The 24,733-nt window shown below is 27.0% G+C and overlaps 1 protein-coding gene across 1 annotated transcript in view; it reads right to left on the bottom strand.

Moving 5' to 3' along the window:
• LOC119678764 (5'-AMP-activated protein kinase subunit gamma-1) overlaps positions 1 to 18,660 on the bottom strand; it is a 165,327-nt gene extending 146,667 nt beyond the window's left edge. The window contains exons 1-3 of the mRNA XM_038090810.1: positions 18,534 to 18,660; positions 15,406 to 15,551; positions 13,440 to 13,588 (exon numbers count right to left, since the gene is read on the bottom strand). Of these exons, the coding sequence (XP_037946738.1) occupies positions 13,440 to 13,588; positions 15,406 to 15,532 (276 nt within the window). The 5' untranslated portion in view covers positions 15,533 to 15,551; positions 18,534 to 18,660. The remainder of the gene's footprint in view (positions 1 to 13,439; positions 13,589 to 15,405; positions 15,552 to 18,533) is intronic.
• Between the last annotated feature and the right edge of the window lie 6,073 nt (positions 18,661 to 24,733).

Raw genomic sequence — 24,733 nt, 5'->3', positions numbered from 1 at the left:
CATAATTATAGTTGTTGAACTTAACAATACAAACACAATTTATATAGCAAATCAATTAGTTAATATGCTGATGTTATAATATCTATCTCTGGGATATTATTGCAAATAATATTTCTTAGGTCAAATTATCGTCAAATAAGCTTTGAGGCTTAACTGTGATAGAATGGAAATTAGATAATCAGAATTCAATATTTTCAGATCAATAAAATAGGCTAATACTGCTGATAGAAAAGAAAGCCCATCAAATATTTAAATATTTAATATTTAAATGTTAATTATTTATTTCTATTTAATTTTAATATCTTCATTAATTTAGGTTAGGTTAACTTCTACTGGTGAAGCGATGAGATCCACTTAGGCCTATTGGCGAATCATGTTACCGTATATGAGAGAAACTCAGAGATTTAAAACCAACTTGAATCTTTGACAAAGTTTAAAATGCTATTTAAAGATAGGTCTTGCAGTTAACCAAGATTGTCAAAAAATGAGGTTCCTATAGTAGTAAGGTGGCGCTGCGCATGTGCTGGCCAAGAACAAAACAGATGAGAGGCACTTTATTGTCCTCTTCACAACTGCGAAACATATAATGGAAAGGAAGATTCAATCTACTAGTATGGTCTCCTAATCTGCAATAACCTGTGAGTAAACCTAACACATGACTGATATCTCTACGGGGCATCTCAGTAGAAATATTGCATTTCTGTGGCCAAATTGCATACAGATTCCTACATATCGTTGAGTCTACCTATCTTTTTTTAAAAAGTTCAGCACAGAATAACTGTTTTTCAGCAAATATCGCAACTTTAGAGTTTAGAGTAAAATCATGCTCTGTAACAACAAATAAATAATTCATTTAAATGTTTATAAATTATAAGAAAAACATCTTTCATTTTTAATAATTTTTTTTCATTTTTATTATATTTCGAACAAACCAATTATTATAATTAACACACTCTATTTTAATTATAATTAAAGTTGCCCAAAGCTGTATCCTGACACAGTATTTTTAAAACAGATTTACTTTAGTTAAAACCTCATTTTAGAAGCAAGTTCATCTGGTGGTAAAAAAAATATGTGGAAAAAATACTAATTTGAGATTAATAAGAAATGTGTTGAGAAGAAAAAAATGTTCGCTATCAAGACCTAATATTGGATAAAAAATTTAGATATGTTATATTTTTATCTAATTAAATAAATGAGTAACGTACAATTTTTTTACTATATATAAATTTGATTACAAAATTAGATAGCATGTAGTTAAAATTAAAAGTTAGTAATTTTAACATATGTTATATACTTTTTTAATTGTACAAATGAATGAGTCACTCTATTTCTTATTTCTAAATTTAGTTAACATTAATTAGACAAAAGTTAGATAGTGATTAAGACATTAACATTTTATTTCTATTATTTTTATATAAATATAACTCTCATAAAAAGTAAAAAAAAATTAATATTAAATTGTAATTCACAATAAAATAAAACCAACGAGAAACCAGAAATTCAATCAATTTCATGATATAAATTTTGTTCTGAATAGAAATTAGATATTGTTTGACATGGATATTAGTATCTACCTACAATAGTAACTCACTTAAAATATTCGCTAGTTACCATACTTCATATAACAAAAAGTAAATCCTAATTAAAGATTGCTTAGATATATTGCAATAATCAATTAAAACGACTGTTTTACTATTATTGATACATGACAGTGTATTTTACTAAAGTTAAACTGAAATAACAGTAATATACAAGAGGTCAAATTATAAGAAACTCAATAATCCCAAAGGTAATAGACAATCGGGATTAATATTTTTTGAAAATTACCATTATAATATAGTCAAATTTAAACGGCTAATTAATATTTTGTCATGTAGTACAGCAAAAAAAAACATATATGTTAACACACAGAGAAAAGTTTTATACTTAAACTTGTATCTCAATAAATTACAATATCTCAATAAATTAAATTAAATAATGCACGATATGGGATCTAATAGATGAAATTTACTCGACTGAGAGATTTAAATTATGCTTATAATGTGTGTCCTGGAGCCATATTGTTTCAGCCTCTTAAGTAGCCTTATATTCTACAAACGTTTTTCGTAGTAAAACTATGAGCAGTTTCTATTGTAAACCGAGCAGCTATAATGGATGCAGTCAATAACATTATAACAAGGAAAATAAAGCAGAGGAAGAATTTATTACCAGAATCAATACGAGAGATCCTATTCAACTTTAAAAGATAACGAAATACAGTCATATGTCCACCTTTGCAAAACTTTCATATTCAGTACCAACTTAAAGGAAGTTTTATAGTATGGAAGTGAGACATGACACAATAACATTGCAATCCGGTCTAAAATTTATACTTGCTTAAATCAATATGTACGATAAATTTCACGCAACTCGTGCCCGTAAATAATATCCAATATCGACCTGTGGGATTGAACAGGCCAAACTAAAGCAACACAAGAAATTTAGAAACGCAAATGGGCCTAGATACGACAAACCAAATAATAATATTGCTGGAGAGGCTATCAGCTGAAACCTACAGGTTACTAACGACCTGATGCGATGGCCATGACTTAAAGAAGAATAGTGAAACGAAAATTTATGAATGAAAATTATTCATAAAACGAGATAAAAATATTTAAATTGATAGCAGAGGGTCTATGCGCCACCTCTGTGGGTCTATAAATGCATAAATGTATAATAGTGACAGAATTATATTTATATATACATCACAACAATAGAACTCTTATTGCATCAAAACTGATGTTATTTCAATATAAGTCAAGAATAATGTCAAAAGAAAACTGAGAAAAACTGAGATACTACCTTAGTCTTGCAGAAAATAATTTCATACTTCTCATCACGTTCCATCTACGAAACTATTGTGTTTAATCTTAACAATTTCAATTTGTTATTTCGCTATCTTCAAAGAATATCTGCGATATTTGTTGGAGGTTTCCATTATGACACAACATTCTGAATTTCTATTATTATTAATTATAAATATTCAGTTGCATAGCATTATTGTTATAAGCAATGAATTTACCAAGTTAAAGATAAATAACAAAAAAAAAATTTATATATTATATCTATTATCGAAGTCTGTATTTAAAATGTTCTGATTTTTTAGTTAAACATTAAAAAATTTATTTTTAACAATTGAGCAATTATTGACTTTTCAGATAAATTGTCTGTGTTAGATTGATAAAAGTAATCAATACGCAATGTATAAATTATTTAATTAAAAATTTACGAACTCATATCAAGGCATAAAAAATATGGTTTATTCGATATAAAAAGAGTTACGTTACCAGCATTACATGACGCCTTCTGCATTCATGAAATACACATTTCAAAGATATTTCACAATAAACCGTATGGAATATTCTTTATAGTCATTTCAAAATGTCCAATTCAAACACCGAAAAAATGTTAGGATTATAGAACAACTGATTTAATATTCTAAATTGTGGGTATTCATTAAAAGTTTTATTAGATACCATAAAATTATTTTCTATATTATTATTTAATGAAGAATATGAATTCTTTTATTTATGGGAGATTGAATACTTTATTTTTTTTAAATAAAATACAGACAGTTATTACATTATGTGGTTATAAATATTGAAGATAGTTTACACATGTATGAAATACAGTAAAAAAAGAAAAATAAATTAAACTGTTTTGCATTGAATTAATATAAGAATTCCACTAGAATTGAAACGAAGACAATAATCCAGTAGCTAATAAGCTAAACATATGTTTTAAGTGCCAGTTTAGTTTTTTATTTTTTGAAGTACCCCACCCACTTCAACATTTTCCATTTTCCCTAATTCACAACCATGCTTTCTGGTTTAGATGAACCTAGTCCATTACGTATTAAGCCTATCTGTTCTCATATCTCTCCCCTGATTACTGGAATGAAGTTTTCACATTGTTGTGAAATCTTTTCCATTCATTCCTAAGACATGGTTTTAGTGGGTTCAAGTCCTCACTGTGACTTTCGATGTTTTCCATATACTGCAAAAAAAAAAAATTTTAAATTGTTGAAATAAAATCAAGTAATTTTATTATATTTTAGTTCAACATTATGAAAAAACCTTCATCGGTGGTTTTCGATCAACTAGAATTTATGCAACGAATTTCAATATAAAATTTAAATTAAATAAATCAAGTCTTTAAATCTACTGATTCAAACATTAAACTATATTAAACTGACTTAGGTACATACTTATATAGTTAATTTTATTTGTTAATATTGAAAGTAATTTCTCTATTAAACTTCAAAATCAGGTTCTAAAGTACACAACAATAATAGCTTTATTAGCGATGCCAATAGTACCTTCCCTTGGAAAAAAAATAATATTTTTATAAGAAAATAAAAAAAAAATTCAAAGAAAACTATACTGGATTAACCCACGATATAGGTATATTATATTCCGAAACGCTCACAGAGGCCTGTAAATCAAAGTACATACAAGAACTGCTTGAACTTAGCGAAGAACAACTTAGAAATTATAACAACACTTGGTCATTGTACAGGACATTATAGGTGGAACTATCAACTAAACAAACTACAGATAATCTCCAAGTGAATGTGCAAGCTATGCAAAGAGGACCACAAAGCACATATTGAGAAAGTGTTCTGCACTAATGTGGAAACAAAATAAATAGGTGAGTAGATAACACTCGGTGATAAACTAAAATTCAATCAAATAAGACAATTTGGTAAGAAAGAAAATGAGGAGAGAACTTCTCCGGCACTTTTGCAAACACGATACAAATTCATAAGTGAACATCTTATAGCGGACGAAGCAATAAGACTAAAACGAAATAATAAAAAAATGTATTAAGCAAACTCAGACTTATAGTATGTTTCCACTGGCTTCGTTACATCATTTAACTTACTTGAGATTGCTTGAATTACTTGAATCTCAAGTAATTTAACTGGTCGAACGAAGCCAGTGGAAACATAAAATTAGAGAAATAATCCGAATCCATAATAGAGACATAATAGATCTGATATTGTTGTTTTATACTCGCTCATAACAATAATATTGTTGTAAATGTATTTAAAAGCACTCGTTATAACAAATATAACATATACTTAAAAAATATGAATTGAAAACTTGCCTAATCATCCTTAAATTACAGATCTTTAGTATATGCACAGATGAATATAGAGAGGATTTCTATGATATATTTTACGTTAAGTAACCATAATAGTAAACAATTCTTTTTATGTTTAAAAAATAAAATTAGTACAAATTAGTATATACAAATGAAGAATTATTCAGATTTATTATTTTTAACTTAAATATTTTTTTCCACTTATCAAAGTAGATTTTTTTGTTTATATTTAATTTGAAGGGCATGTTTAGAAGCAAATATTTTGTAGTTAGTCATATAACAAAAAAAAAATTAATAATACGCAAACAATTATTTGAACAAAAGAAAAAAATATTTGTACAACTTAATTGATAAGAATAATTGAAGAATTAAAATTCAAAATATAAAAAATAAAATAAATTTTCCACAATTCGCTAAACTAATTAAAAGCTAAATAGGGTATTTCTCTAATAAATAAATATATAAATTCGAACCGAAAATTTTCTTTATATTAAAGCTACAAATAAACATTTTTACTGACCTAATTGATCAATTTATAATCAATTTGTTGTTAATGAATGAATTTAAATCTTTTGAATATGTATATTTAACAGGGTGTTAAAAATTGGTATATACGAAATATCTTTTAAATCGCCTTATTATTTACTTTATTAAACATGTGATTTTATACTTATAGCCAAAATATCTGTAAATTGTATTTTGCCCACATTTATTTTAAATTTATTGCACTCACACCTTTATATGAGTTTTGTGTTTATTTTATTTACATTTTTTAAAGAAAAAATTTTAAAAACAAATATTTAAGAATTATACGATTTTTTAATCACAATTTGTGTTAAAAATATTTACATAAATTGTTTATTATTAAACAATAATCACTCACTGATGAGGTGTTAGCATCAGAGCTTCGAAAGGGAACTGAGTCAAGAAGCCCAAAAAAATTTGAGCCACCTCTCTATACTATACTTATATATTTCTAAATTTGAAAGCAATGAAAATTAGAGCATCGAAATTTCCGGTTCATAACTCTGATTTGTACTTAAAAGTAATACTTAGTATATTGCCATTAACTGTAAAAAAATTACGGGATATCAACAGGAAATATAATGAAATATAAAAGGAAAAGTATTCATGCAGCAAAGCTTACTGCATAGTGGTACTGAATCCAAGGAAGAGCGCAGTCTATGAAATATAAATTTTAACGTCTGTCGGACGAAGTATATAGTGATGATAAAGACACGTGATTAAAATTAAGTTTGAGGAATAGAATAGTTTTAATATACTTCTGCACCGAAAAAATATAATAGATTGGAACATATTCTGGATCGCTTTTTAGTATCAAACAATACTATTTATTTATTTTTTATTTTATTTTAATTTATGTCTTCAGCAGTTTTGGTTATAATATATTTAAACTTGTATACGTCTACTGACAAGGCGACACTTTATAAAATACAACTGCGCGCATAAACTACAATCTACTGCCATTAAAAAAAATTACTCTCTTTATAAACGGCTAATTGACAGTATCGAAAAGTACACTAAACTGATCAATACTGGAGAACGATTGCAAATAATGAAGATATATGAAAGATAATTATACAGAAAGCCAGGTCCTACTCCGGGGTGTATGACTAAATGATCACCATAGTGATAGTCTTTTAATAGCCAACATAACAAGGCTTTTTGATACTAAAATAAGAAATATTTAAAATAATGTATCTGTAAAATTGAATAATCAAATTTATTTATACTTTAGGAATTTATTGTTACATACAATATTCACATAATATTTGTTATAAAGCAAATATAAACAATTATTAGAATACCAGAACTAATTTTACGATTCAAAATGATAAACTTTAAATCTTGCTCACACTGAATGTATATATTTTACTGTGTCTAATAAGAAAATATAATGGATCCATTCCCGACAGACTTTAGTTGGTATCGTTTGATCAAACGTAATGCATTTTTCTTAGAGTAAATCTAATATCACCTTAGTAAACCCAATTTAAAAAAATTTCCCTACTAGTGATGTTTATGAGTTTACCTGATTTTTTTTAAATTAAAACAAAACTAGGCTTCAAAACCGCTCACACAGTTCCCTAAAAACTGTTGATGTTTATTACATATCATATATAACAGTTTTAAATATCTATGATGAACAATTATTTTAGAACTTATTATTAGGATGAGCTGTTGTAATTATCGATAATGGCATGAGATCTTATGGCAACTGTGCAAAAAATAATTTGATGACGCTGTTTTGTCAAAAAAAAAAATGTATGATATATTTTAAATTTATAAGTAATTATATTTTGTATAGAATTTGTGCAATTTCGATGTCTTCCAACTATTGTGACAAGCTTGGTTTCTTTAATATTACCAAAAGAAGCCTTCATTGTTCCATTACTCCAACACATCCCAAATCGATATAATCAATCCATATACATTAAGACCGAAAAGTTTTCGGAAATTCTCATTTAAAATTCGCGCGCTGTATATTTTTGGATATTTTAAGTTTATGTAGTTTGGCAGCAATTAAGGACAATTACTATGCCAAAAATGAGCGCGATCTGTCAGACAGTTCGTTTACGGCAGCTGTTGAAACCAGTTCACCTCAGTAGTGCGTTGCGAAAAAAACAATGGAAAAAAATAATGAACAAAGAGTTTGCATCAAATTTTGTGTTTCGAACGAAATTTCGTGTGCAGAATCGTTGCGAATGCTACAAAAGGCTTATGGGGAATCAGTTTTATCGAAAACCCAAGTTTATGAGTGGTACAAAGCCTTTCAGGACGGTCGTACGACCGTCGAAGACATTTCGCAACGCACTACTGAGGTGAACTGGTTTCAACAGCTGCCGTAAACGAACTGTCTGACAGATCGCGCTCATTTTTGGCATAGTAATTAAGGACAGTTCTGCCAAACTACATAAACTTAAAATATCGAAAAATATACAGCGCGCGAATTTTAAATGAGAATTTCCGAAAACTTTTCAGTCTTAATGTATATATTTTTTATAACATATATTTGTTAATATTAGAAAGACCACGCGACTTTTAAGTTCTATTATAAAATCCTTTACGCAATATTCATAGCTAATCTGTATGCGCACAACTTCAAGCTATTGATAAGCCTAACCAAGTTTAGTGGTTTCATATTCCGAATCTAATACGATGCAAGGAAAGTAACATGCATGCACGGAATCTGTTTCAAGACACAAGTAGCGTAACGTCTTTTGACACCTTCGTTCAAAGGTGATAACTAACAGAAGCTTCTTAGGCTCAGACACCAATAATTCAATTGATTTAAAATCCCATTTAATCACATCTTCAAAAAGTGATGCTTAACAAGTGCGTGTTCGGTTACAAAACTTATACATCAGATGTATATAACAGATCCACTAGCATTTCTGTTTTTGACTTAAATCAGTTGTATAAATTGCCTCATGCCTTTGACATTGGCCTATGTTTCTTTCTTTCTGTTTGTATGTCATAAAAATGATCAGAACCTACTTATTGCATTTTCAATTGGTAAATCTGGATTTAAGCTAGATTTACTCTAGATTCACCAGCTAAATTTTGTTGCTCAATCGAATATAATTTTGTTTTTGTGTTAATAGGCATTTATATTTTTCATAAATACATATGGAGGTTTTTCGAACAGTAGTGAACTACACAACAAAAAATCATTTTATATTATTTTAATTAATTGAATTCTTGGCTCACCATACAGCTGTTTCGAGTATTGCCAAATACCCATTTAATTATTGGAAAATAATTTTTTGACACTGTAAGTACCAGAAATCGAACTCGAGTCCCACATACGTATATTGAATTAAATCATAAATATCAAGTTATATCAATTTTAGTGTAATTAATATAATTTTAGTGTAATCTTGCTACTCTATAGAATCGTATGAGGTCACGCTTCATCTATGAAGTCATAGGTATAAGACAGCTATTAATTTTAGTGTAATCTTGGTACTCTGAAAAAATAGCTAGAGTGTTATAAATTAATCTTATGTTATACATTTCACTCGAAATTTACCAATTAAAAATGGGAGTTGAAAAAGTTACTCCAAATTTACCATTCAAAAATGGCATAAATTACGTATATATATTTAATTTTAAAAACTTTTTGTATAAAACAATTAATTTATACACTGAAATCGTGAGTAAATTATTCAACTTGATATCCAAAGCCTTATATAAATAGGTATTTCTATAACATTTCTATAAGCATAAAATTTACTATGCTACGAGTTACTATTTACTACTATTGCCGTGTGCGAGTTCAATTAAATTGATGCTAAATTGAGGAAAATAGTAAATTATATCGGTATGGTAGCAAATGTTGGTATTTACCAGAATTTCGAGTAAGGTAAATTAGATAAAAATTTGATAAATTAGTTGTTACCATTGTCAAAATTTTATATGTTTTATAAATAAATTTGAAAACTTTTAATCAAAAATAATATATGAGTGCAATAAATAAATATTTACATGAGTGCAGTGCAAAAAATCCCTAGAAAATTTGAATTTACTTTACCTCAAGTTACTCAAACTCGCACATGGCCTATATATATATTTTGAGTAAATATATAAATTTACTATATAGTATTTAGTACATAATCAATACGCATTAATTGAGAAATAAATCAACCATTTATATTTAAATGTTTTTAAATTTTTGAAAATATGTTGTTTCCATATATTTTATCGTACTTAAGTCAATCAACATAATATTCAGTGGAGCGAGCAAATTAATTACATATTTAATTATTTAATTATTTTTGTTTTTTATTGACTTACCTCTACAAGTAATTTGTTGAGTTTCGATATCAATTTATAATTATCATATAAAAAATAAATAATTAACTTTCAATCAATTATATAAAGAAAAGCATTTAAAATTTACTTCACTTCACTTCACTTGAAAGCAAAAATAATGAGAAAAACATATTTCTGTGACTAATTTATAAATAAATTTTATTTTGTAAATGGTGAGTTTTATCACAAGTGTAGATTATCGGAATACAACAAAATAAGTGGAACAAAATGTAGTATTGTTTACTGTATTCTGTCGTTGTTGGTTATGTATCTGCGTTAATTGCCAACAATCTGGTAGGGCAGAATATTTTGTTTAACACATTTGCTTTATCAGCTGCCGCTCTTTTCTATATTATATTCTGTTAAACACAAAATCGGAATGAAGAATTTTTACACCAAAAAATCGCCGAGACCAATAGATTTGAAGAATTTTATTTATTCTCTGGATATTTATACACAATTTTTTAACATTTTTTTACGTCGAATATTTTTCAAAAATTTCATTTACAAAACAACTTTGATTTTTGAGAAAATCATTCCCGAATGTTTAATTTTATTTTGGTAAATTAAAAACTTCTTTATGAAAAGAATTCAGCAAAATGGAATATGTAATTTTTGCTGTTTTTCACTTTAATATTTCTTTCGCTTTTTTTATAAAACACTAACAAAATACAATAATATTTTATTTTGTGATATAAAGCAATTTCTTTTTTCCTCTTATTCTTTTTTATTTATTTTTTATTTTTTTTTTTGAGTATTTTACAATCAACATAAATCAATTGCAATTATAAAAAATTTGGAAATAATTTATTTTTTTAGCACATAATTATTTGTTATATTTAATTTTTCTATGTAAACATCAAACAAAAATATTTTATAAACTCTTCAGAAAACGCGAGAAGCAACAACACGAAATGATCGCAAACACAAACAAAACATTCACTTTGACAGTTTACAAAATACTAACTGCAACTTTTTACCGATCGATTTTTCTTGTTGGCTTCTATTTATTCTCCAATAAAATTCTCCATTAAACAAAAGTAGACCAACTCAAACTTCCGATAAGATTAGTTTTCTGTACTGTTTTTTGTAGCAACAAAGAAAACAACAATGAATATATTGAGAAACAATACGTGGTGAGAGAATTGTATTGCTTTTGGTGTTACCACCTTTCACTAAACAATATATATTATGCATTAAGCATTTTTGACAGTTAAGAAGTTGTGTGCAAATCACAATGCAACAACACAAAAATATTTTTCAACATTTATAATTATAACCGCAATATTTTTTGGAGTTAAAAAACAACAACATTAAGTTTGGTTGAAACAAATTGGCATAACCTATAAAAATATATTAATTGCTTATTTTTGACATATGTTGTTTGTTGTGTTGTGTACAATATGAAATATAAAAATTGTAAACACTAAAAATTAATTATTTTAAATAAAAAAAAACAAAATGGATATAAGAAGGATAATGGTTAGCATTTTTTTGTCTTATATATTTAAATTAATTTATTTATTTATGTGTTTGAATGTATTAGTAATTGAAATGTTCATATGATTTTAACGGATGACTGGAATTTTGCAACATAATTCCAATGAACATTCACAATAGACCACTGTTTAAATTTGACTGCACTAAAACTTAAGATATAAAAATTTTTGCGAGTAAAACCTAACTCTGAAGATTTTAAGAGCATTGTTGTTGCTTCACAAGTTTTTTTTCAGAAGTTGAGTATTTGCGTAGCAAAAAAATACTCACAGTTTTAAAAATTATTAGAAAAAATTACGACTTATATGTAGGTGTCATATTTTAATATATACAAAATTTCACATATTAATTATTTGATATTTTACTAATACATTAATTGCTGTTGTACATAAAATAATAAAAAATGAATTTTTTTGTTTGTTATTTGAGCTATTGATTTAGAAACTTAACAATAAATTACCAATTTGTTATTCACTTTTCAGCCTAAATAAATCTCTAAGCAACCGTATTAAGATAGACCTTATATATCAACATGCTGGCAATTTGATAAGAAATCTGATGCTGCATTTACACCACAGATCTCAATTAGTACTAATTGCATTAAAAGGAAAAGCAAATTTTACAAAAATTAAGAATTAAGAAAAAGATTTAAAAATGCATTATTTTTTTTTAACATATATATGTTTTGAAAATAATTATATAAATATATATACAAACAACTAAAAAACTATTCTTATTTCAAACAAAATTAAAAAAACCTTTAAGTTTTGAGTTTATTATTTACGAAAAATAAACTCATAAGAATCACGCACCAAGAATTTTTTGTTTTGGTTTGAAATTTAGTTTTTAACACAATCGGCAGTGGTTTTCATGTAGAAAAATATATTTTAAAGTAAAAAAGAATTGTTTCCCACAACACAAAAATTTCGTTCATAATATTAAACAATAAAATATAATTTGATCAATTTATTATAATAACTCTATGACAAAATAAAATACTGCATTACATAAAAAAACTGAAATGCAATCCTGCTAGATTTAGAAACCATATGATTATAAATAACCCAGTTAAGTATTTTTGTTGAAGATATATTTAAAGTATGGCATCACCCTTATTTTGTTGTCATTTCATTCATGAAAAAGAAATATGTTGTATTTCTATGGAGTGAATTATTTTAATATGTTGTATGAATATCATATATTATTTAAGTTTTGAAAACACTTGTATTTGCTTTTTTTCGAAAAATATTTATTAATAATTTCATTTTTGAAATTTTTAAAATTCAAATTATAGAAGTCTTTTTTAATAATATTTTACTACAATTTATTAATTACATAATAATACATTTACACAGTCTCCATAAACGCATTTTCGGAATTAACTTGCTAATTTTGTAACAATAGTCGCATTTAGTGATTTCAATGAAGAAAATACTCAATATTCTATAATTACATAAACTGTAAATGCAGAATCAATGACAGACACTATCTCAACTTTGTCATCTATAAATGATCTCATGTTAAGCGATTATATATTTTTATGTTATATCTAGCTCGAAAATACTTTACTTATCGTCATAATATTTTATGTTTCACACTTTATGTATATCAATTTTCTTCCGATCTGCCTAATATTAAAAAATATAAGTCTTCTGCATTCATAATCCTCTATTAGAAGTTCAGTGCATATTTCTTTGCTGTATTTCCACTCTATAATCGTAATTAGGGTAACCACTTACGAAGAGATTACAAATAGATTTTTTAGATTAAATAACCTTAAACAATAATATTAATAAAATAAATTATTATAGCGAATGTTTAAAGTTTAAAATTGAAAGCCTAGAAAAAATATTTTGCTTTGAAACATATTACTTTGTATTTACTGCCTAAAAGTATACTTCTAAGAAGTTATAAAAAAACCAACGGTTAAAATAAAATAAAAACTGTAATGTACCTACCTGTTCGATGTCAAAATCCCACTCTGGCGATGGTGAACGCACAGATTTTTCTATTGGCGGTGTACCCTGAGATGGAGAACCATGAGGTTCCTCTGGTATTACAGCAAAACGACCACGTTGTAATATTGGTGAAATTGCACCATAATTAGCTGCAAAAAAAATCATTTTTAATTTAAATTACAAAAACTAAAGAATATTTATTATTATATTATAATATATATTGTTGTATATTATACTTTTTCTATATTTAAAGAAAATATATTATAAATAATATTTTCATATATAAATAAATGAAAAAGTATCAATTCTTAAGCACGAAACATATACAAAAAATATAACATGTACAACATATTTTAAATAATAATTATATATATGTAATACATATAAATATGTATAATTTTATTATATATAATAAGAATCAAGCTTACTTCCACTAATATAACTTATAAGTAGTAATCCAAATGTTCTAACTCACTTAAAATTGAGCATGAGAAGCTGCGTCCTACTATTCTTCATAATCTGTTTACCCTTTAGATCAAACCACCCATAAATCTGACTCTCTATTTAAATAAGATTTTTTTCCCACAAACGATTGTTATATCCTTTTTTGTGAAATTTTGAAGCAATTCGAGTTTGGAATTATTGTTTAGTCAAGTGATTAAGATGATGAGTTCATCATTGATAAGTGGAATTCTTCGATAAATATGAATTTTACCACTTTTTATAAATAACGGCGAATCAATTATAGAACGAACGATGTTAAAGTCTCTCAATGCTACGAACTGATTTTAATGTGAACTGAGAATAGCAATGCTATAAACAAAGGTTTATGGAAGTAAAAATATGTAAAATATCGAATCAAGAACTCTACGCTGAGTAATTCTAGGCTATATATTGAAATAAGCTGTCGTAAACATTTTAATTTTTATGAGAAGTTTTCTGTAATTAATATATGAATCTGGATTTTTATGTGTATTGTTAGGAGTGTATTACTTAATTTTGTTAATTAAGTAGTCCAGACTTTATCAAAAGCTTATTATTATTTTCAAATACTTTTCTGATACGATTTGTGATGAGATTCACTAGTTGAATGGTGCCATATTTGATATAAAATCCATATTGGCGGTGCGGTATTGAGGTACTTTGTTATAGAAGTGATTCTATCTATCCAAGAAGCATCCACTTAAAAACTCTTGAGAGCATACGTAAAAGAATGTGAATTGAGCACGCCTCATAGATCTGCACCATTCTTCTTTGGCTAGTTTGACAATTTCTCCTTTAGCGTTTTTGAAGAAAATACATCTGTCTTGAAGACAGTTTTTGAAGAAAATACATCTTCAAGAGAGTCAAGAGACAGTTCTAATACGACATTTCTTATGTTCATGTGGACATGCGAGAAATATTAAAATTACGAGGTCTCTCGCTTAAGCAAAACTATGATTATCACACCCTCACTTTTTCGATGTTCTTATTAGTTACCAGAACAATATATGTCGTCTACGATACTTCGGTTCTTTTTGAAAGTTATGTTATATGTATTTTTTGTTGATATCATAAGGTTTTACTAAGATATCTAGTAACTCGACATAAGATATTCTACAAAGTAAAACTTAAAGAAATTATCAATAAAACTTTGCGGTATTTTTTAACATTATATTTACTATTCGTATAAATATTCTTTCAATATACAAAATATCTTTTATAATATTTTTAATTATATAAAAATATCTAAAGCAAATAATACTAATAACATAATTGTACCTTAAATTTAGAAAAAATATTCACAATTTATTTTCTCTACAGTAACAATATATCTTCCTACGTATTAAATACACTTATGAGCATAAAATAAAATTAATAATTTAGTAAGGCTTAACATGTATTTCAATTAAAAAACGAACTATATTTATATATTAATAAATATTTATGTATAAATTTCATCAATATTACATAAGATAATACTTACATGTTGGCATAAGACGAAATCGTCCTAATGTAGTTTCTGGTGGTCCCTGAGGTGTTGACGTAACACGGAAGCGACCACGTCTGGCTGCAGCTACTTCTTCGTAGCCACCTCCACTACCGCCAGGCATTTGGATTAAGATTTATGCTCTGCAAAATATAAACAATTTAATTAGAAAAACCTTTATTGCATAGAACTTTTACTTCAATAATAATAATTTTTGATTTATTTAGATAAATATAAAATGTTATTTACTTTACACTATTCATGAAAGTAAATATAATATGTAGTACAATAATAAATAATATATTAAATTTATTTATGATTATAAAAATACATCAAACTTTTAATTTTATGTAATAACTCTATTTTGGTATAAAAACAATATATAAAATATAAATTTTTTTTTTTTGTTCCTCAGCAGTGTCTAACTTTTGCGGACGTTCCAAATCAAATGACATAAATATTTAATATTAAATTAAAGTATTAAAATAAAATTATTAGAATTTTGTATCACCAGCTGCCTAGTAAATAAATAATAGTAATTTTTTTATTCCACTGAATCGAAATGGAATATATAAGATTAATTTAACCCAGAAAGCAAGCACATATAAGTATGCAAAACTTACACAGTATATGGAATATGGAAGTTGGGAAAGTGAGAGTTCAAGAAGAACTATTTAGGGCTTTAAACATAACTTGAGTTCAGATACATACCCAATTATCAATAGAGTTTATATTTGCACGTAATCTATGCTTATGTCTAACAAGAACGTATCTATCCTTACATAATCTGGTTGAATGATTTGGGAAGTTGGTATTGCACTTACAATTATATGGATATTTTATTTACGTTTTTCTCCAATATCTTTAAGATTCTCGTTGCAATTGAATCTCACAAATCAAATGATCACTAAATCAAATGAAATTTAGTTTCATATGTCTAACTGCCAATAGTCTATAATTTAATAACAACTTTGTTTTGCACCCTTAATTGTCTTAACACAATAATACTTCAACAAGCAATACTACTTATAATCGTTACACTTAAGCAAATATTTATCTAGAAAACCCTGTCATATGCGAAAAAAAATTGATCCGTCAAAATTGAAATAAAAGACTATAAAACTAATTATAGAAAAGAAGTAGCTCTTCTTCATCTGTACTAGCAATAGTAATAAATGTATACTACTTAATTAAAACATATGCCAATAGTCTAAATATGACAACATCAGCCTTTTGTGAAGTTGGAGAGCAAAAAATAACATACGAAACATCTATATCAATCTTTCATTCTTACAACTTCAAAATTGTATAATCTAGAAATGCTGTCGCCAGTTAGCACACCGATCCTTATCTATACTCCAATGGTAAAATTGATCAAATTCATAAAAAATAAACCAAGTTATTTTTATACCATCAGCTGTGCCACTATCCTACACTAACAATTTCAAGATTGTACAAGCGAGAAACGCTATCGGCGGATAGCCTTACTACCCTTATTAACACCCTAAGGAAAATGTTGGAGAAATTCAGTACTGATTAAAAATAGTTTTAAAATAAAAAAGATAATCCTAAGAAAAGAAAAAGTCCAAACTCAGTTGTTGTACCAGAAAACATTGATGCTGTGCAAAAACTGATAATGCAAGATTGTCATACGAGATACTGTGAGATTGAGGGAACCCTAATGCATTAGTTCCTCCAGCATATATAAAATATTGCCAATTATTTAGCCGTGAGAAAGGTTTGTTTTCGCTAGATTCCACTTATCATTTGATTGGTACACACAAATGCTCAATGGCGATGCTTCAAAAAACGTATATAAGATTATAACAGGTGACGAATCATGGATATATGCTTATGAACCAGAAGGTAAACGGCAGTCGACTGTTTGGGTGTTTCAAGATGAACCAAATCCAACAAAAGTTGTTCGCGGTCAAAGCACTTCGCAACCAATGGTCGTCGTTTCTTTTTTCGGGAAAATTGGTCATATGGTAACTATATGAGTACCATTACAAGAACGAAAAACGATCAATTCCAAGTAGTATACAACAATTTTCTTACCGGAAATTTTCAGTGAAATACGAAAAACAAAAAAATCGCAGTGGAATCATTCTCTATCAAGACAATGCGAGTGCTCTGTCATTAATATATGAATCTGGATTTTCTGGAATCTGGAATCAAATTGATGGGTCATCCGCCGTACAGTCCTGATACCCAATGGCACCCAATGACTTCTTCTTGTTCTTTAACGTCAAAAATAAATCGCGTGGACAACAATTTTTGTCGTCGAAAAAAGCTATTGTTGCATTTAAAAACCATGTTTTGAAGTAGAGGTGGAGAACTATCGATAGTCGGCACCATCGATAGTGAGTGATAGTTTTTTACTAAACCATCGATTACTATCGATAATTTTCGATAGTATGTTAATTTCAATACAAATATCTGAAAAATTTCAACTAAAATTTTTTAATGTGACTTATTTCATTTAATTTTTGGAGATAATATTTTACATAAATAAAATAAAATAAAAATCATAAATTTCATTTTCTTTTTCGACAATGTTGTTATTTTAGTAACCAAAGATTTTTGTTTATAAATAACATCAAATTGATGTTTTTTTCTTTGAGTCGAGATCAGGCATTCTGAAACTATTTGTCCAACTTTACTGAATACTGAACATGTGCTCGGACTTGACTGAAGAAGCGGGTACACAGAAATATTTCATTATTACTATTTAATAGTAATTTAATTTGGAAATGTTTATCTCCGTGACATTTTTAGAATTCAAATTTAAAATTCACTTTACACCGTGGCAAACTACAGATTCCAAAACTGTCGTTTTGATGGTTTTAGTTTTAGACTATCGATAGTCTAGAACTAACATCGATGGCAAATCGATAGTGGTAAACCATCGACAGTGTCGATAGTGCCATCGATAGTTCTCCACCTCTATTTTGGAGGTATCTAAAGAAGATACTTCGAGAATACTTCGAGAAGCAATAAAGTAATTTTCAACGACAAGTTAGTATTTTTTCATTATTAGGTTATTAGAAGACATAAATAGTGAAATAAAAATAAATAATATTGAAGTTTTAATATATGATAATAGTAATATATATTACACTTACATTACGAGATTAGAAATAAGTAAATAATGTCTCGGAGAAGGTGAAAAATCTTTTTTATCACACAACCGTTAAAATTTGACAATTGAATTTATCTCGTCAGGGATTCTTGTAAATGCGACTTCAAAAAATATATTTCATTGTAGTATCGAGCAATAATTATGCTCTTCACTTAATTCACTAATATTTATAATTTTTTTTTTAATTTAATTAAATTAAATTTATTTAAATTATTTTATGTAAATATGTATATATTTTTTATTACACTTTTTATCACAACACGATTATAAAGCTTTAAATATGAGAAATTTTACTAGCACTTTATTTATTATTTGCATGTTTTTAAAATTCTTATATCTTCTTTTTTTCATTTATGTAAGATATTTATGTTTCTAAAAGAATAAAATATTTTTCTATATTATTTTACTGTTTTTAGCAACAGTTATGTGTAATACTTAATGTGTTAATTTTTAGTAACTTCTTTGGTTTGAATTATTTTAATTTTCACTTAATTATTCTTCTTAGATACTTCTTAGATACTAGATACTTTTTATTTTTGGTATTTCACTTTTATTTTCAATTATTTTGTATGGCAATTATAGTTGTCATATTTTCATGATAAATAAATTTCGCTGAAAATGTAAACATTCAATATAATATTAATATATTATTTTATTATATTTTTAAAAAAATTATTTTGAGTTCTATGCACTTTGTCTGCTTTTCTTTACTTTCGGAAACTAACAAAATTTCACTACGTTAGTTAAACTTTTGTACTCAAAATCATAAAATATATTGGCAAAATGCCTTTAATTTATTTGCAAGAGAAGCTAATAAAGTATTTTTGAAAAGGAAAAGTAATTACGAACGATTCATAGATAATATATATTTAGAAATAAATGATTAATTTAATTCGTTACATGTAGATTAAACTAATATTAATATGTTTTTAGACATAACTTTTAAATATAAAATCATATATGGAAGTAGTTTCCACATAGTTTTCTTCTTAATCTAAAAAATAAAAAATTAATTACTTTAATAATAGAAGAATATTTAAAAAGAACCTTTAATTAAGCACCATTTAGCAAAAAGACTAGTATGATTATATGTATTAGTTCTAACACCTCTAATATAAAGACATTACATCTCACACGATTTTGAATATAAGACCCAGTCTTAAAAGTTTTGTCCACGAGTAAGCTATTCAAAAATAGGGCAATATAAATAGGGACCTCAAGACTTACTAACACCGCGTTATCAAATCTCAGAATGGTTACAGGCTCCTCGGGGTATGCAGATGTGAGGTCAATTATTGCTTAGTCTGATGAAGTGACAAACAATAATCCAGTCAAGGCGCAATGAGGGGTTTTGAAGAAACCTCGCAGTTAATAGAGAGTAAAAGTGCTCAGGTGCACTGAATCAACTAGCCACAACATAATAATAAACTTTTTTTTTGTAACGTAATAAAATATATAACTTTACGTGTACCTAAATATTTACTAATTTTATGTTTGGCTTTATGTCGGCGCATCAAGACGGAACTACTGCAACTTTGCAACGCGGAAGATGCTCTATAGTTCGCAAAGTCGCAGCGCTTGTGTTGGATCGGATACGTCATGAGAATGCCTGATGATAGATCACAAAAGCAAATACTTAATTTCACGCCGTATAACGGCAATAGTAGAGGTAGACCACGTATTAGATGGGTAGACAACGAGACCGATGACATCAGAAAACTAGGTATCCAAAATTGGAAGTTTAAAACATAGCAGAATGGAGAAATATGGTTGATCCAACTAAAGCTCACCCCGAGCTGTAACGCTAATGATGATGATACATAATTTATGAATTAAACTCTGTTATTGTTTGGTTTATTGAGAAGAATTAGCAGGGTTTTACCTCGTGCACAACCTGGTACGACGTTAATCACTTAACGTTAATGCTGATGAGGATGATAAATAATGTATGAATAAACTTCTGTTATTGTTTGCTTTCCTAAGTAGAATCTGCAAGGTCTTACAGTTAGAAATAGCAGTTATTCTATTGGAGTGGTGTTGAAATTAGGTGGATACGAAAAAACATTCATATAAGATAAGATAAGACTTTTTACGTCAACATGGCTAATAGAAGAAAAAGTTCTATATATCAACTACGATAAAAAATCACCTAATTTTTAGTTAATTTGTCAATAAATAAATTAAAATTATTTAATACTTTACTTTAGGTACCAGTACTTTAGGAAACAGTGCCGCGCTCTGTCTTAAAAATAGAGGTTCAGACACTCCTTAGACTCGCAAGAATGTCTACTACGTAAAAGTCTATCTAGTGATATATAGGTCTCTGCGTAACTTATAGCCAAACAATATACAATATAATACAATATTATAACAAATTTTAGTTATATAAATTTTTTATAGAAAAGAGTTTTTTACTAATATAGTTAATATTTTTTTTCAAAAACACTATTGAAGTTGATTAAATTGCACCATGATTGAGGCCTGAAATAGAATGTCAAAATCTCTTCTACAATGAAAGTAAAAGTAATAAAGAAACTGAGAGGAAATTTTGAATATATATGCGTCTTTATGTTATATCGTCAAAAAATCTGTCTTATTTGATTACCATACCAGAATTGCCATACATTATAATCGTTTTGGATGATAACCAATATGTTTACTACCACATTATTCTCGTAACGAAATTTTAAACTCAAAAAACCAAAACAAGCAATGAAATTACTCAGAAAGTGTTCTTATTTTTGCAAACACCGTGGTAAGTAAGGACGGTGTGGGCAAAGAAGCAAAACCGGGTGGGGAAAATGTGTAGTATTAAGCTTTTTGTTTTTGTTTTTATACTGCTATTTTTTGTACTGTTTTCATATCATTACACAAAATTTTGAATATTATATGGAAAATTCAAAAAATTTTATACAAAATTTTTCAAGTAATATTGGATTCACACGACAAATTTGTTTGTCATTTCAGCTGTCGTGTTTGTAATTTTAACTGTCAATTGTTGTTGCTTCCAATGCAAAATGAATATTTTTGACAGCTAAAATTACAAACAAAACTCTCGTGTGAAACCAGTATAACTCACAGTTATACATTCGAAATTTTATTTACAAAAACAACTGACATAAGTACACTGTATTAAAGACTGGATTAAAATCTCGAATATTAACACAGTACAGTACAACCAATATTGTGGCAATATCTTTTATGCGCGGTCAGATATTTTTTAAAAAATATTACTTATATTTTAAAAATTAATATTATATGTATTTGTATTTATTTAATACACAGCAAAACTCTTAATAAATCCTATTTTAATTTAAATTCTCTTAAATTTAATAATAATATCTCTATAAATTTTTTTTAAGTATTTATTCTCTCTAATTACTTTAAAAGCTTTCTCTCCGAAATACACATACCGTATTATTATTTTTTTGTTTTTCGGTTATTTTATGGCATTTTACTGCATTTTTGTGTTTCTGGGTACGAAGTCGGTACGCCAATTTTGAATTCCCTTAAATATATTTATATCAAAATAAACAAAAACGTATGAAAATGGTTTAATTAAAAAGAACCAAGCACATGTGCTCATATTTGGCATCCAATACCATTAGCTACACAAAAATAAATATTATTTTAATAGAAAAAAATCATACGTATCTGAAGTGATAGTTTTGTATTTACCGAGGACGTATGAACAATTTTATTTTGTGTATTTACATTGACTCATGAATGATTTCTGGAAAATCAAACGTTAATTAGCAAAAACTTAAACTATTTAGCACTCAAAAGGTTTTTTAATTTTAAATATTATATTTGTAAATAATAGACATAAAGGAAATAAAAATAGAGACCTTTCATTAAAAAAATTATTTTATTTAAAGATGCTAATTTAAAAAAAATTAATCAATTAATATAACACTCACTTTTGTGATGAATTTCAGTAATATGTGGGCTTAAAAATAATTTATTAAAGTATATTAATTTAATTAAGAGTTTTGCTCGTAGTACATATTGCTTAAAATTTTGTCAACTCATCATATTCTTAGATTACGGAAATAATAACTAACAATCTTAATATATAAATTTATTTACAAATTATTGATATTTAAATCATAAACTCAATAAGTCAATTTTTAACTAAGACTTCAGATATGTATGTGAATAAAGATAGTCTTGTTATAATATCTAGACAATCCAATGATTAAAGAATAATATTGACAAAATTTAAGGAATCGGGTATCTGTTGTCTGCAATAAACATAATTCATCTGTTATCTTAAAATAGGGTAATTTCAATAAGATCAGTCAAGCGTTTATCGTTTTTGCAAACGATAAACCATCATTTTTTCCCTAATTGCTAACATTTAATATATTTTAAAAGTGATGTCAATTGGTTCCACCGAACCTTAATGCTGTTTATTTATAACTCTGAAAGAAAAAATTACGTCTAATATCAAACAAACATCCTGCTCCAACATTCGGCCATTGTACATCTAGGTCATTCGCTCGACAAAAACACTGCTTAATACGAGTAGTAACATGTATGTTACTGGCAATACAACCAATGTAAACAAACTAGAGTTAACTTGATATTTTTTGATTTTGATACTAACTTGATAGTCTTATTACTTTTTGATGACACCTTTTTTACTTTATTTACCAAAGAGCTTTTTACTATCTTCTATAATACAATATTTTATAGCTAAATCAAGTATGCTATATATTACAAGCTTTTATTATTAAAATTAATTTATTAAATTACAATTTATTAAAGCTTCACATCAATCAACTTATAAAAATTTAATTCCAGGATTAACATTTTATGTTTAAAACTTAGGATCGGAAATCTCTAAATAAAATCAATTGTATATAGATATATTTGTTATAGCTACACAGTACGAGACAGAATAACTATTGAAACCAAACCAAAATATTAACTTGTATTAACCTGAAATTCTTGATCCAAAAGCATATCCTATTTAATATATACACTATGTGGTTATTGGAATAAAAAAAAACATTTAAAAAGCATACCATTGCTAATGTACAGCACGAAATTAGTAATATATAATGTTCTACTTTATAAAAACATTTTATGCTACTCAATACCACTAATTTAAGAAGACACATTATTTTATTTGAAGCATTTTTTTTTATTTATTTATTTAAATTTTTGTTATAATTCATTTTAATTTCTGACATAATTTCGATATTCGCAAAAAAAGTTCGTGTGTTAAATTAAAATTATTTTTTAATTGGAAAAAATCTGATATAACAATAGTAATGGTTTCAAAAATTTTATAACCCAACTCAATTGTCCGATCCATACATTCCCAACCTAATTCATGCATAATCCTATAACACTGAACCCTCACCGATCTCACTGAACAAATTCAGTGGTTTCAAAAAATCAAATAAACATCATTCTCGGAAAACTTCGGAACCTGGACTTTATGGATGGAATGGACTTGATGGACTTCTTAAAATTAAAATGTATAATCACAAAATAAGTTAAAATCGCACATAAAATGCGTTTTCGAATATGAATTTTTATTACTCTATTATTTATTAAACAATAATTACACTTGCTGTGATGTGATTGGAGCAAAAGCATAAACCACAGCTACATGTTTAAATTAACTTAATTAAATTCTCAAATGTTAGTGTTTATAATGTTAATAATCGTACCAGCTGAAAATTTCAATACTATAAACCAAAAAGTGAATGAAAAGCAAGAACAATCAATTATACTTTGATGGTGATGAAGGATAAGGTTAATCACCTACAGCAGTAGCGGGGCCTGGACGCAGGTTGCATCGATGGAAGTCTTAAATGATTAATAGAGGCCCTACCCTACCTTGGTTTAGTCCGTCCGAGTCGGACACTCACTTTCCGGGGCGCTGGATTGTGGCCGGTGCGTAGGTATTCCACTTCTCCGCCGCAAAAACACAAAAAAAAACTATTGTTTGTGGCATAAATTAAATGGTTTCCACTTGGACTATTTTTGCTTTCAACAGGATTGTCGCCTATACCAAACATATAATACAATCTATTAATAAATAAAAAATTAAATAGATTCACATATATTTATATACAATAGGTAGTACTTATTCTATGAATAAGTAAATGTTGTTCTTTTCAAATGTGTATACAAATTCCATAAAGTTAATATATATTCAAAATTTAG

The sequence above is a fragment of the Teleopsis dalmanni genome, chromosome 2, assembly GCF_002237135.1.
Source record: "Teleopsis dalmanni isolate 2A chromosome 2, ASM223713v2, whole genome shotgun sequence".
Lineage (NCBI taxonomy): Eukaryota > Metazoa > Arthropoda > Insecta > Diptera > Diopsidae > Teleopsis > Teleopsis dalmanni.
Note: the sequence above shows the minus strand (reverse complement) of the source record. Positions and strands in the feature narration are given on the sequence as shown.